General features: G+C 39.6%; 1 protein-coding gene across 1 annotated transcript in view; it reads right to left on the reverse strand.

Annotated features, from left to right (window-relative positions):
- The window catches only part of lrba (LPS responsive beige-like anchor protein), a 184,686-nt gene that overhangs the window by 153,540 nt on the left and 17,781 nt on the right, over positions 1 to 13,365 (reverse strand). Inside the window, 6 exon segments of the mRNA XM_054605069.1 lie at positions 126 to 245; positions 921 to 1,047; positions 1,825 to 1,946; positions 3,445 to 3,540; positions 4,558 to 4,658; positions 5,700 to 5,931. Of these exon segments, the coding sequence (XP_054461044.1) occupies positions 126 to 245; positions 921 to 1,047; positions 1,825 to 1,946; positions 3,445 to 3,540; positions 4,558 to 4,658; positions 5,700 to 5,931 (798 nt within the window).

The following is a 13,365-nucleotide window of genomic DNA, read 5'->3' on the forward strand; positions in this document are numbered from 1 at the left end:
AAAAATGTCAAACTGTTCCTTTAAACTATCATCCATTAGAATTTATTCATATATTCAGATCTTGTGGTGGTCCCTTCTGGGTGATTTGCAAACGGCAAAAGATGTTGGAAATTGTATATACTCACGTCACTGGTGCTGACAAACCAGGCGATGTCTCCAAAGGAAGCCAGTTCCCCGTTCACATAGCAGCTAATCTCACTGTTTTTCCAGCGGTTGTAGACGTGAACGAGAGTCACCATGTACCACTGCAACAACACAAAAGGAGCAGACTCTCACATTGGTAAACTGCTACTGAATATCTGGAGAATCAATCACACACAACATGATATAAATAAGTCAGCATGTCATATTCAATTGGCCTGCTTCCGTCATGTTTCAGGACGATCCCACCTACTTAGATTTCCGTTTTTTTTGGTGTCGTCAGCCTTACAACCAGGGAAATAGGTTACCGATGTTACCACGGTGAAATAGGTTATTATGGTTTTCTTCCGGACATAAAATAAGGCATTAAAAATAGAGTGAAAAATCAACTAAAATGAGTTCTGGGTCCTCATGAGGTTTATTGAGGTAAGGTGGTGCCTTCATGCCCAGGGGAAGGAGGAGGATGTTTCAAATTGTCCGCTGCAATTTTCTTCCATGTGTGCTGTGCCTGGAAGGGACTGGGAGTATTGGATAATCCTTCTCTCCTGCTGCCCTCATTCCTCCTCCTTCTAGTCTGGCTTCTCCCAGGAGTCAGGTAAGCTGCGACTGTTCTTTCTTACAGGAAGGTCCAGATTTATTGTGTGCCAACATATGATTTCATTGAACTATCTACAGTGACATTTCCAGGCTTTGTCCTTTTTTGTGTGCATGACTATTTGGTTGGCCTTGTTCACCAAACCAGTGGCTGTATTGTGCTTCGTGTTTTGTTCCTTTCCTACCTTCTGTGGTTTGAAGTCGTACTTTACACAGTGCTGGAATCCTTTCCCCTTCGATTTTAATGAGGTCACTATCAAACAGCCACCCACAAAGTGTGCAGAGTAACCCATGCCTTTATTGGTGCGAAAACTGAAAAGAAATAAATGGAAGAAAACACAAAACACACAGTTTTAGTGAGGCTCATGCTGACGACATTCAAGGGCAACATGGAATAAAGCATCCAATATCATATTAATACTTTAAAAGGGTCCCAAATGAATAAAGATAGCAAACAATCATTTCCCCAACTTCACAGAGTCTTCCCATCATTCCACACGACCCGGGGAGACGGAGCCCCTGCGTGTGATTTAGTGAATTAATCTCTTTTTAAAAAAGGGCACAGGGCTGAAGAGGAGCTTTTTATTACAGATTCTCTCAAGCAGCTCGTTGGCCATCCAGCTTGGTTATCAGTTTCACAGACGCCTAAACAGATCCCTGTTGTATAAATTTGATTTTTGACAGAAATTAATTCTTGGTTGAAAAGAACATCAACCAACCCTCGGCTCCTCGGAGAGGAAGCAAAGGACGAAGAGACGGGAAAGATGGAGGGAGACGCACAACCGTTTCTCATCTGTGAGGCTGGAGGCTGGACTTTTGCGGCACATGTTTGGGCTTCAAATGCATTTAAGATACATTTTGTTCATAACATGGACGTGTGCACATGCATATGTTAACACTTAAGTTGCATGCAATCTTGTAACACCACCTTTCATGTAATTCCCCTCTCTATTTGTAATTTACACGAATGTGCACTGCTTCCTTTAGTCATTTATGCATTTTATAAAGAGTATGTTCAAAGTTAATTAAACATTTCAATGTCAAACAAAGGCTCAGGTTTACTGATCAAAGAACGGTATTGTTACCTACCAGTACAGGTAAGGCTTGTCTTTGTCTACATTGATGTTGTTGAGAGGATCCATGCGGAGCCATGTGTGGAAGGTAAACCCGTTCTGGTACGGCCATTTTGCTATAGGAGGCAGAGCTATAGCCTGTTAGGAAAAAAAGCAAATGAACAAAAAAAATGTTGGGTTACTATCATAGTTATTACGCTGCTGACAAACACTGAGAAGTACTAGTAGAGTTCAGATCAACAAAAATCAGAGCCAAACCAATCTGGCCGACCTTAATACTTCTACACGTAATATAAAAGCACCGTCACCATGGCAATAGAGGTTATACACAGAAGGGCATGATGTAGACCAAAGCAACATTCAATGGTGCACAATTTACCCAGCTTCCTGCACAATCCACATTTGATACACTGAAAGTTCATTAATATTAGTGTTACTTAATAATCTGTTTGTTCTTTACTCCTACAGATACTTCCTGAGAAATGATATTGATTTTAGCTGTTTATCTTAATTACTTTTACTGTTTAGTATTAATAAAACTATTCTAAGTTGATATGCATTAAAGGAAGAGGATTCTCCTGAATGAACATACTGCCATGACACATCATACCCTGCACAGTAAGAGGAAAAAACAGAAGCACACCTTTCAATGTTTGTGCTGAATAATTCATGCATGAGCAAAGCAATGCTTTTGTAAAGTTCAGGTGCAATTAGCACTAAAAGTGGAGAGAGACTTAACATTGCAATTTAAATTATTTAACAATGCTTTTGATATTTAAATTGTTTTCCTGTAGGAGGTCTTTTGTCTCTGAATCTCTAATCTATTATGTGTATTTCATCGTGCTTTGTTCACTGAGTGTAGCAATGGCATGTTGTCTACTTAACGCTTCATTCTCCAACCAAAACACAATGAAGGTTGTTTGGTACTAAAATTAACAAATGATGCATCTACAGAAGGACAGGAAAAGGACACAGCCTGAGTGTGCAGCCTGATTATCCATGATACCGATGACAAGGAACAAGGCAGAGGTTTTGAATAAACTAACATGCAGGCGAGGTACAACCAAAATTCTCAAAGCATGATTTGAATAGTCCTAGGCTGAATATATAACAGCTACAACATAATACATTTGTAGATACTTTCAAACATTTCCACAAAATAAGAATATCCTTTCAGGCCTGAGAAGGGTCTGCCATGTAATGACAAGCTTGATAATAACTAACAGAATGTGTGAAGCTTATCAATTAGAGAAAAACTGCACAGGGCAGTGAATGGCCGGCTCACAGACAATCAGCTTAGAAAGCACTTACTATAAAAGGATTCAGGAAAGATCATTGTGTTTTATCCTCTCTTTCTCCTTCTTATTAGTCTATAATATAATGTCTTTATATTGAACATTCTGGGTGGCAGTCATGGTGGGGTTCCACATTCTGTTAGCTTAACATGTATTTGTATTTTTCTGCATTAATATGCAACAGGAAACCTTGCTTCTCATGTACTGACACATTCAAAAGAGCAGTCCAGCAATAACCTCTAAATGCAATGCTGTCAGCTCATCATCCATGTCCAAATACACCTAAAGTGGATGTTTTCATTCTGCAGTGTAATGGTTGACATTATAAAGTATATACTCACCGCTGCATTTTTCCCTGGAAAGCTGAAGAATGAGTCAGGGCCATTCCTGTGGGCCATGTACTTCAGAACTGACAAAAGCTTCACTGCATGACGAGGCTGAGAGGAAAAAAACGAATACAAAAACACACCGGGATCATTTTAGACTGGCATACATATGAACATAAAAGCATACGAGCCCTAGTTACACACTTACTGTTTATGCGTGCAGCCACAAATGATTAAAAGCAAGAGCAGCTTTGGTTGTGCTTGTTCTAAATTTACCTCTTAGACTCATCAGACTTTGACATCCAGAGAGGTTTACTCAGCGGCACACTCAGAATTCAGTCCTATCCTCATTTACTACATAATATACTGATTATTGTGTACAAGTATTGTGCACTGCAAAGTACACCCCTAAACGATGTGTTGCTCTAACACACAGATTTCAGATATAGAACCTGGATTTGTGTGAGAGATAAAAATTCCTGTATTTTTTTTTACGATTTTCAACAAGGTTGTGGCTTAATGGTGTTCAGTACGAGAGCACTTCATTGTTAAAGATCTGCACTCTTCCCATTATTAACGTCTCCCCAGAACCAAAATGAAGAGAGGAGTGGTGGCAAAATCTGCTTAAAGGTGGGAGAGTGAGGAGAAATTTAGAAGCATAAAAGTAACTTGCCCTATTTCCTTGACAACTTGATTAGTGTCAGTGATCGATGGGTTACTTTCCCTCTCTTCATCAGTCTCTCCCTCTGTGCCACTGGTGCTTCCTGGATGTAGTAACTTATCTTCTGTACAACTATCATACATCTTGAGTTCACTGTAGCTATTCCCTGATAGCAACACACACACACAGCTCAGGCTGCCTATTTTAGGAAACTACTGTTCTTCAACTGGTAAACAGCAAAGTTTTTTAACATTCGGCCTATTAAAATAACCCAAATTCAGAGCATTTTGTTACTCTCACGAACAACCTCAGGCTGCGTGGTAGTAGTCTGGTTTCATGTGATTTATCTGGTCTCTGTGGTGAGGGCATTGGCCTGTGGGATGGCAGCAGTTGAAGTGTTGCTAGCACATTCCTCATGCTGGTCCCAGACAACCAAGACAGATCACCGTGGCACGACTCTGACTCACCCACTGGCCTTTCTCCCCTTGCAGTTTGCTGAAGAAAAGCTTCAGCTCTTTTACTGTGATGCTGTAGCTGGCGAGGACGCCCAACATGTCCACCAGTAGGTCTGCAAGACACACAGACACACAGAGTCATCCAGGGGTTAAACATGACATGTTAAAATAAAAATACTGACAGGATACAATCATTTACTCTACTCTTTACTAAAAGGTAAGAGGAAGCTCCAGGTGATTACAGTTTTCTAAAAACTTTAGGTACATTATCATTCATAAGGTGGAACATTCTTTTAGTTCTAATTGTTGTTATTTTTTTTAAAGATCGAACTCACAAGTATTAGAATCTTGGAGAGTAGGAGACTGTTTGTAAATCTATTTTAAGTGCAATTAAAAAAAAGGAGGTAAAAGTTTGGACGCTGTGGTGTCCTTGTTTAAGGCATTGATCCCAAAATACAATATCCCCGGTTGAAAGTCCAGCAGGGAATCATTGTTGCATCTCATTCCTCACATCTCTCTTTATTTCCTGTCAGCTTTCTACTGTCAATATAAGAAAAATAAACGGTATATAATCTTAAAGTTAAATATAAGAGGATTTTTTTTGTAAATGTGTTATTAATAATAAAGTCGCATCAATTCTACAGTACTGTACTGTACGAGACATTTCTTAGGTAGAGGAAATTTCCTTTGTACTGTGGTGACTATCACTATAAACATTACTTTCAGCTGCCTAGTTACTGCTGGGCTATATCACCCGTGCTTGACTGCACAAACCCTCTAGGCCAGCGCTGTTCTAGCTGGCAAAAGTTCACTGAGCCGAACACTGTAGGATTAATTCAAACTAATTTGCAGATGGGCAACAGACTAGACTGAGACTCCGGGGAGAGTGTAGAGGATGATTGAGTCCACTTTCACTGCAACACATCACAGTTTATGCAACAATGGAGGATGCAACCATGAGGTCATTGTATACAGGGAGAGTGGATTGGAAAGTTTGGAACTGATTTTCTAATATGCAAAATACCTCCTATAGTGTCTTGTCTTGTTCAAGCACAGTTCGGGAGAAACCAAACATAACATAATAGAAAATATAGTGTCCTCAAATGGAAAGAAAATAAAGAAGACTTTTCCCACTGGGTGCTGTTCTTGAGTACCTGCGATCATGCTGTCCGTGGTGGATATCCGCTGGAGCACCAGCTGGATGAGCCCCACGTCGGTGCACGCCTGCAGGTTGCGGACGCTCTTCTTGAGGATGGCGGTGAAGATGCTCCAGACCTCGGCCTGACAGGTGGGCTCACATTTGTCCAGCAGCTCCACCATGCACACGATGCTCTCGGGTTCTTGGATGATGAAGTTCATCTCAAGGTCAAACTGGCCGCCGACCAGCTGGAGGAGAGATGACAAAGATAGAGGTGAGTAACGGAATAAGGGAGCGAACGAGACGGGGGAGACTAGGGATGAGAGAAAAAGGCAGATTTACTACTTGTGTGCACACTCCTAAGCAGATGATTAATCGTGCATCAGACCTACTGCTAGCCAAGCTGACTGAAGGTCAGGGGTGAAACACAGGTCTCAGTCAGTCTATTTGTATGACTGTTTTTTCCTCTGACGGTAAATTCAACAGTTTACAGCTAGCCCTCGAGACACTGTGATGAAACCAGAGCAGAACATATCAAACAAGAAGCCACGTCAGTGAAACTAACCGAGACATCCAGACAGACACAAACGGTGAGAAGCGTATTTAGAGGTCTTTTGTTCCTGTAGGCCCTCAAATACTAACAGCATCTGACAAAGCCTTGCAGACACTGATTCAATTAATTCTTACTTATGACAAACAAAAAATACACTGTGATGAAGTACAGTAATGTGGATCTCCTCCTAATTTCTATATTAAAACGGCAGTTACTACCAGTATTTATAAATCTTTCAGGAATGTTTTGTATTGTGTGCTGGGAGAAGAGAATTAACACATTTTCTTTCACAGCCATTTACACAAGTCTGTATCGTGAATTAAAAAAACAAACAAAATACATTATTCATGGCAGCAAGAGAGGAAGTAAACGCGTTTGTCCCACCATGTTAGCCAGCCTTAACAGTGATCTCCAGCTAAAGCTTGCTCGGTGGTTGCTGAGATAGACTGCTTGTCTTATTGCTAAGGAGTAATGTCCTTTGTGTGCAGAAATAAATTGCAAGAGCCATAAATGTCATAATTTGTCACTTCATAATAGTTTTGATGACATTTTTATTATTGAACCCTGCCTAATAGAAAAAGATAAGGAAAATAACAATGTTGATGTCAAATTTATATTGTGAGCAAGGCTGTCATGTTAAGATTCAGGGAGGTGTGACTGGACAACAAAAAAATGAACATGATAGTCGTACGCGGCCATTAGACAGGCTGGATTTGAAAACAATATGATTTGGTGCAGGGAAAGGAAACTGTCCCATTAAAATGAGTGAGGTCGGATTAACGCTGCGAGTGTGTGTTGAGTACCAGATAGGGAAGGAGGGGAAAGTGGAGAAACGCTGCTGCCACAACATTCTTACAGACGAGGGATAAACTGATAATAACACTGACACACACCTCACCTTTTGTCCGTTCAATCCTCTCTCATAGATATCTATTCAATTTATTCATGTCAAGCATCAACGTTCCCACAATGATCCTATCGATCAGCTTGCACAAGGACTACTTCTTTTATCTTGACATCATAAAGCCTTGTTTCTTAACATGTAATGTAACAAATATTTGTAACGGACATATATAATTATAAAATATTCACAACTATTACAAATACAAACAATTTAAATTGCCTTAAGTGCCTTTTCATAGTTAGCTCTCATATTTAGCAGTTTAATCTGTCCCTTTTTTATTATTAACTTATTGTTTAGTCTATAAATGTAACATAAAATCTGAAATGAGCCTAATGTGATGTTTGCTTTCCATGAGCATCTTGAAGGCAAAGATAAATATAGATATTAAAGCAACAAACACTCAGATTAAAGAAGCTGTAAACACAGATTGGCAAGAAATGTCTTTGATACATTTATTTGATAATCAACTAATTTTCTTATCATTTCAGCACTAACTATGTGGTATCCAATCATCTCCTTAAAATGCATATTGTTTGTTCATATTTTTAAGATAAGATAAGATAAGATAATCCTTTATTAGTCCCGCAGCGGGGAAATTTGCAGGATTACAGCAGTATAGGGTAAAGTGCACACAAGATACATTTTCATGTTATAGTCACCAAATTTGTGGATGAAAATCAGAGTTTGCACATTATATGATAAAACAATTGACAAACAAAATTGTTTAAATCAAAATATCCACCAGCCACCTGTTTGGGCAACAAGCCAATGTTAACTCAATAACACATGCACCAATAAATGCACCACTAGCAACCTGTATTCTTCACTTTTTTGTCTTTTAGCAAGTCAACGATAAATTATGCAACTCTCTACAGAGTACCATTTATTAACTCGGGGGATAGATTGCAGCCAGGTCTGCCCTTAATGGATGTCGGGTGCCATTCTGCCACAGTAACAGTTGATTTATGAGCCTGACACTGTGTGTGAGTCATCCATCCTTCAGTCAGTTGACCAAGGAGACAGAGACCCAAATATGAAGACGGGAACAGAGCGCCTAGTGACAGACGCCTGGCACACGTATACGAGTTTGAACCTGATTTGTCATTCCCAACAATCAGAAAGGTTTTACACAAACTGAACAATTACTTCTCCACATTATCTCAGGGTGTGTGTGGTCCTGTTTATAGAGAGTCAACCTTAACAACCCCCCACAGCTCTACTTAAAAAAAACAACCTTTTAATATGCAGTTCTGATGACATGTGTGAAATACAGATAGCCGAGCCGACTGGAGAGGAGGAAGGCACCCTGAATGATAGAAGAGGCTGTAATCTGATAGTGTGTGTATTATTTAATGAATAAAAGACAAATAAAGACATGTGAAGTCTGACGTTGTTCGTCATAATACAAATGTGTTTGCTCGCTCAACATCACTTGGGATTCAAAAAGTCACAAGTGAGATGCATTATATTCTGTAATTCAAAAGATCATACTAAAATCTCTGCTTATAATGAGTCTGTTTGGAGTGGCAGATTTTTGCCAAATACAGTAAAATCCAAATATTTCAATACAGTTCAAAGCAAGAACAGTAGTGAGAGGTTTTAACTCACAAGTAAAAAGGTATAATCCAGAAAGCAAAAAGAACTCTTACAGAGTTTCTTCAGTTGTGTATTTTAAGATATCTTTTAATGAGTCTGGGGACATACTAAAACTGTCATATTCAAATGTACTCTGTCTCAGGCAGCACTCTGCGCCAAACCTGGAAACTATGTACCGCTTACCAACTGTGCCAGCTGAATCCGAACACAAGCGTACTACTGGTATGAAAGCTCACAGCAGCTGGTTATCTCCATGTTGTTACTAGGAACAAAATACATCAGTATACTTTACATTATAAACAGACTGAATTATGCTTCCATTCATCAATTCTGATACTTTGAACCGTGATGTAAATTGAAAACAAAGTGCATGTCCTACAGCTGTGAGAACATTTAATGCATACATTTGGCCATGGCAAAGAGGTTTACAACATTTCAAATTTCTTAGATTGTTCAATTCAATAATTTACATTGCTCCATTTCAGGAATAGGTGTGAGAGGTTGCCAGCTCCAGCCTCGGCTTCAGCCAAGGAGAGCTCTGCGGCTAAAAAGCTGCCATAAAGCCAACTGTTTATGGCAGCTCGACACCAGACCCCTGGCTGGGTAACCTAGCCTGGCTGTTCTCCCCTGAGGCCTGCCTGAATTAATCATGGCTGAGCAGCCAGGCAGCCACTGGGCCGTAACACAAAGCACAAACAGGCTTCTATGGTCTCCATGGAGAACAACATTGGAGGATGGCAGAGCTTAATGCTACGCCAGAACCAGTATTCATATCTATTGCCCGGGCTAGACTTGTATTTCAGGAGGCCAATCGTGGTGTTAGGATTCTTGGAAAGCCGAGATAAATAATCAAATGTCAACAATGAAAGTGGCTGACATGCAGTTAACATTTTTACCCCATGTAAACAACCTGATTGGAACAAAAAGTGTAAGCCCTTATCACTGGCTGCATAATGGTGATTTGAAGGAAAACCGTCATTTTTCCATTCACCTCTCATGCACATTTGCAAAATACACAAAAACTTGAATGCAAAAAACAATGATATCAAATGATATAAAAAAAATTGGATTATTTCTTTTTTAAGTGAGTAAGGTGACGTTGTTCGTCATAATACAAATGTGTTTGCTCGCTCAACATCACTTGGGATTCAAAAAGTTAAGTGAAGGGTAGTAAGGTGCTACATTGCCTTAACTTCTGATAAAAACACATCAGGGTACACAAGGTGTATAACTACATAAATAGCATGCACTGAAAAACATTTTATTTTATAATCACAGCAAACTCGGGCAAAAACTTAATGCATTAGGAGTAACATTTTTTAAAAGGTTTGCCTTAAAAGCATCTGCCAATATTAAAAAAATGATTGTAGTGTAAATCACAAGAACAAGAATGGTAGTGAGCAAGAATTAGAAAATGAGAATAAAACAAGTACAAGAGAGCAGAGCTATTTGAGGTCTGAGCTACACAAAACAGACTTCTAAATCCTTACAGGCAGCCATGGGATGCTGAAGATGAGAGAAAGCAACAAATTACAGCTACTTTGTACTAAAGGGGGGGAAATTACACCGCTAACAGTAACAGGCAGAAACACTGCTCCTACCAAGCTCCGGCTGCAGGGGGGGTGAGACCTCCTAGCACTGTGTGTGTGTGTGTGTGTGTGTGTGTGTGTGTGTGTGTGTGTGTGTGTGTGTGTGTGTGTGTGTGTGTGTGTGTGTGTGTGTGTGTGTGTGTGTGTGTGTGTGTGTGTGTGTGTGTGTGTGTGTGTGTGTGTGTGTGTCCATGTAGATTTCCGTCCATTAGTTCTCTCTTTAATGAAACTGCAATTAATTCTATGGGTGAAATCATTTGAACATAAAGTCATTTGCCTGCAGGAGAGGACAGCGGAGACGGACAATAGATGAACGCCCTGTGACAAATTTGCGCTCGCGTCGAGCATCGCTAACGCAAGTTTGACACATGGCTTCTATCAGGCTTTTTGAATTGCTCTGAACAATCAGACTGCAGTGCATCTATCACTTGATATCATCTGTCAGTTTGGGAGCGTTAGACATGAGGGCAAGTCTGAGGGGGAATATCTGATGTTTGATTGATTTCATTAAAGTGCAGAGGCAATACCTCAGTGATGGTAAAATATGTAAATGTAATCTTAAGGCTACGTTTAGTTAGCCCTTTACAAGAGGACTGTAAAGACCAGCTTATGTGTTATTACAACACTGATGACTACAGTTTTCAAGGCAACAGAATACTGAACAAATGGGCTGTCGGAGTGACCATCACCACCACTGGCCTACATTTTCAACAGCTCTTCTAACTGGATCTCTTAACGTGCTATTTTGTCAAACCAAGGGCAGTTCCAGCTTATTCTTCCAAGAGAAACCCCCCTTCCACACCACACAAACCGACACATCCATCACAGTGACCCAAAACACGAATCGTGATATGACAACATTTTATAATCCTGCGCTCTTCACTTGCCGATGAATACTCTCATTTCCAACATACTGATGTGAGAGGTTGAAATGGCTCCAGCAGATAATCTGTCCAACTGAAATCCCTCTGGTGCTAGCACTGATACGAGGGAATGAGCTTCTGATGATGTAGATGAGAGGATATAGTGAGGTGGAAATGCGTGCTTTATATCATGCTCTGGTTATAATATATTCATGTCTTTAAAATAAGCAACATTCACATGAAGTGGTACCAACATTTAGGATACAGTATATGTGTGCAAAATGACACGGATTTGGGCAAATCTTTCTAAATGTGAAGGTGATGTTGAACATCTATTGAGCTTGCAAGGGTTGAAGACTGCGGAGTCCTTAATGTTCAAAAAAATCTATAATTTCTTTGTGAACATTTTAGTTCAGTTGGAACAAATGATTCACACAGATTAAGTTAGTTTAAGGCCTTTTCACTACAGGACTGTTGTTAACTCCTTGAGTCCTACTGACACAGTACCGGTGTTAGGTCAAGGTCTGTTCCCTCGTTAAATAAGGTTTCCTTCCTCTTAAAAGGGTGAAGGAGACAACAAAAAGCTGTAAAGGGAGATGGCCTCAAGATAAGCATGTTATACTATACTTAAACATTCAGCCTTTAGAATCCATAAACCAACTGTATGTTGTCCAAACTATGACTTATTGTGAAGTATTTTAACAATCAAGTTGTGCAAATATAACCTATGTAAACATAAGAGCAGGTTGTGTTGAAAAGATCCAGGATATTTTTTTCTTGTCAGTCTACCATGAAATGCTTGCTATGGCTAGAAACGTATTAAATTCCAAACTTTATAAAGCATCTAAACGCACGATGACTCAGAACATACAGCGTCTGTGGAATAACGTGGAAACAAAGCCGTTAAACTTCACAATATACAGTCACACTGACATAAAACTATGTTCTTGCGAAAATATTTAACCAAGGCTCATGTTATTACCCGAACTGCCAACCCATTTTTGGACTATCTAATTATGAAATATATATGAAAGTTGCGGCTGGTAAGAAACGAGCAAAACTCTGATGTCCAGTGCAAGTGAAAGCAGCAAGAGATGACTCTAACCACCCATAGACTCCACAGTTTGATGCCAGGAGGCGTTTTGTTTACTCCCGGCCCCGGCAGCTTCCTGTGCAGCCTCTCTCGGTCACAGACGACTGCTGATGGCTTTTCTTCCTGCCCCTAATAGAAATAGGTTTACTCACTATCACACATGTATTCAAGTTCCTTAGCCTCTTACCTATCAAAGGAAGGAGACCAAAACGATGCATAAGAGCCGAATGGTTGAGGAGCTATTTTTAATTAATTTCAATATGTTATTTTCCAATAACTGAAGAGGTAATTAATTCACACAGATGTGAGCTTCTGAGTTTATGGTCATTTATGATTCTCTACTGTGAAAAACAAACAGTTCATTGCTTGGATAAATGCTAAATATATGTGTAATGGTGTGTACTAACACTGGGCTATGAAACATTCTTTTTTTCTCTTGCACAGAAATACGCCACTGTGTCAAATTAAAATTAGGCTTTAAACTATCTGACACACAAGAGGCGGCTGGGATCTCCTTTCACCAGCTAATTATGTGTCAGCAGGAAACGGAAGTCCAGCAACTTCCAGTGTAAGCAAAGAGAGTAGAGGACAAAGAGTGCAAACGAAATGTGGGATGACAGCTGACTTGTAGAGTGTAGCAAACAATGTTTCTGCATGTTGGTGGGTGGGCACTATTTCAGTTTATTAATAAGACCAAAAAATATCAGAAGATCCTTCTAACAAGTCTCTAAAAACGCTTGATTTTTAATACTGACTTTTTCTGTATTGCATTTCATATATCTTGATTTAACCACTTATGCAAACAATCTTAAAGACATATCTACCATGCTATTTTATTCACAAAAAAATGAAACCCACTGGTAAATTGTTATCACACAAAAAGGAAATTATCATCCTGATAACAAAATTCTGCCATATTGCCCTGTCCTGCTTCCTGCACAGTCTGCAGGTGTCACAAATCACTGACTCCCTTAATGCTACCTGTAATAAAGTGCTGCAAGAAATGAGTCTAAAATCCAAGAAATGAGTTAGCATATTTGCACTTCTGGTTCCTTGTTTCAAAGTCATTGGGTTTTTTGAATGT

Source organism: Anoplopoma fimbria, chromosome 9 (genome assembly GCF_027596085.1).
Source record: "Anoplopoma fimbria isolate UVic2021 breed Golden Eagle Sablefish chromosome 9, Afim_UVic_2022, whole genome shotgun sequence".
NCBI classification, from domain to species: domain Eukaryota; kingdom Metazoa; phylum Chordata; class Actinopteri; order Perciformes; family Anoplopomatidae; genus Anoplopoma; species Anoplopoma fimbria.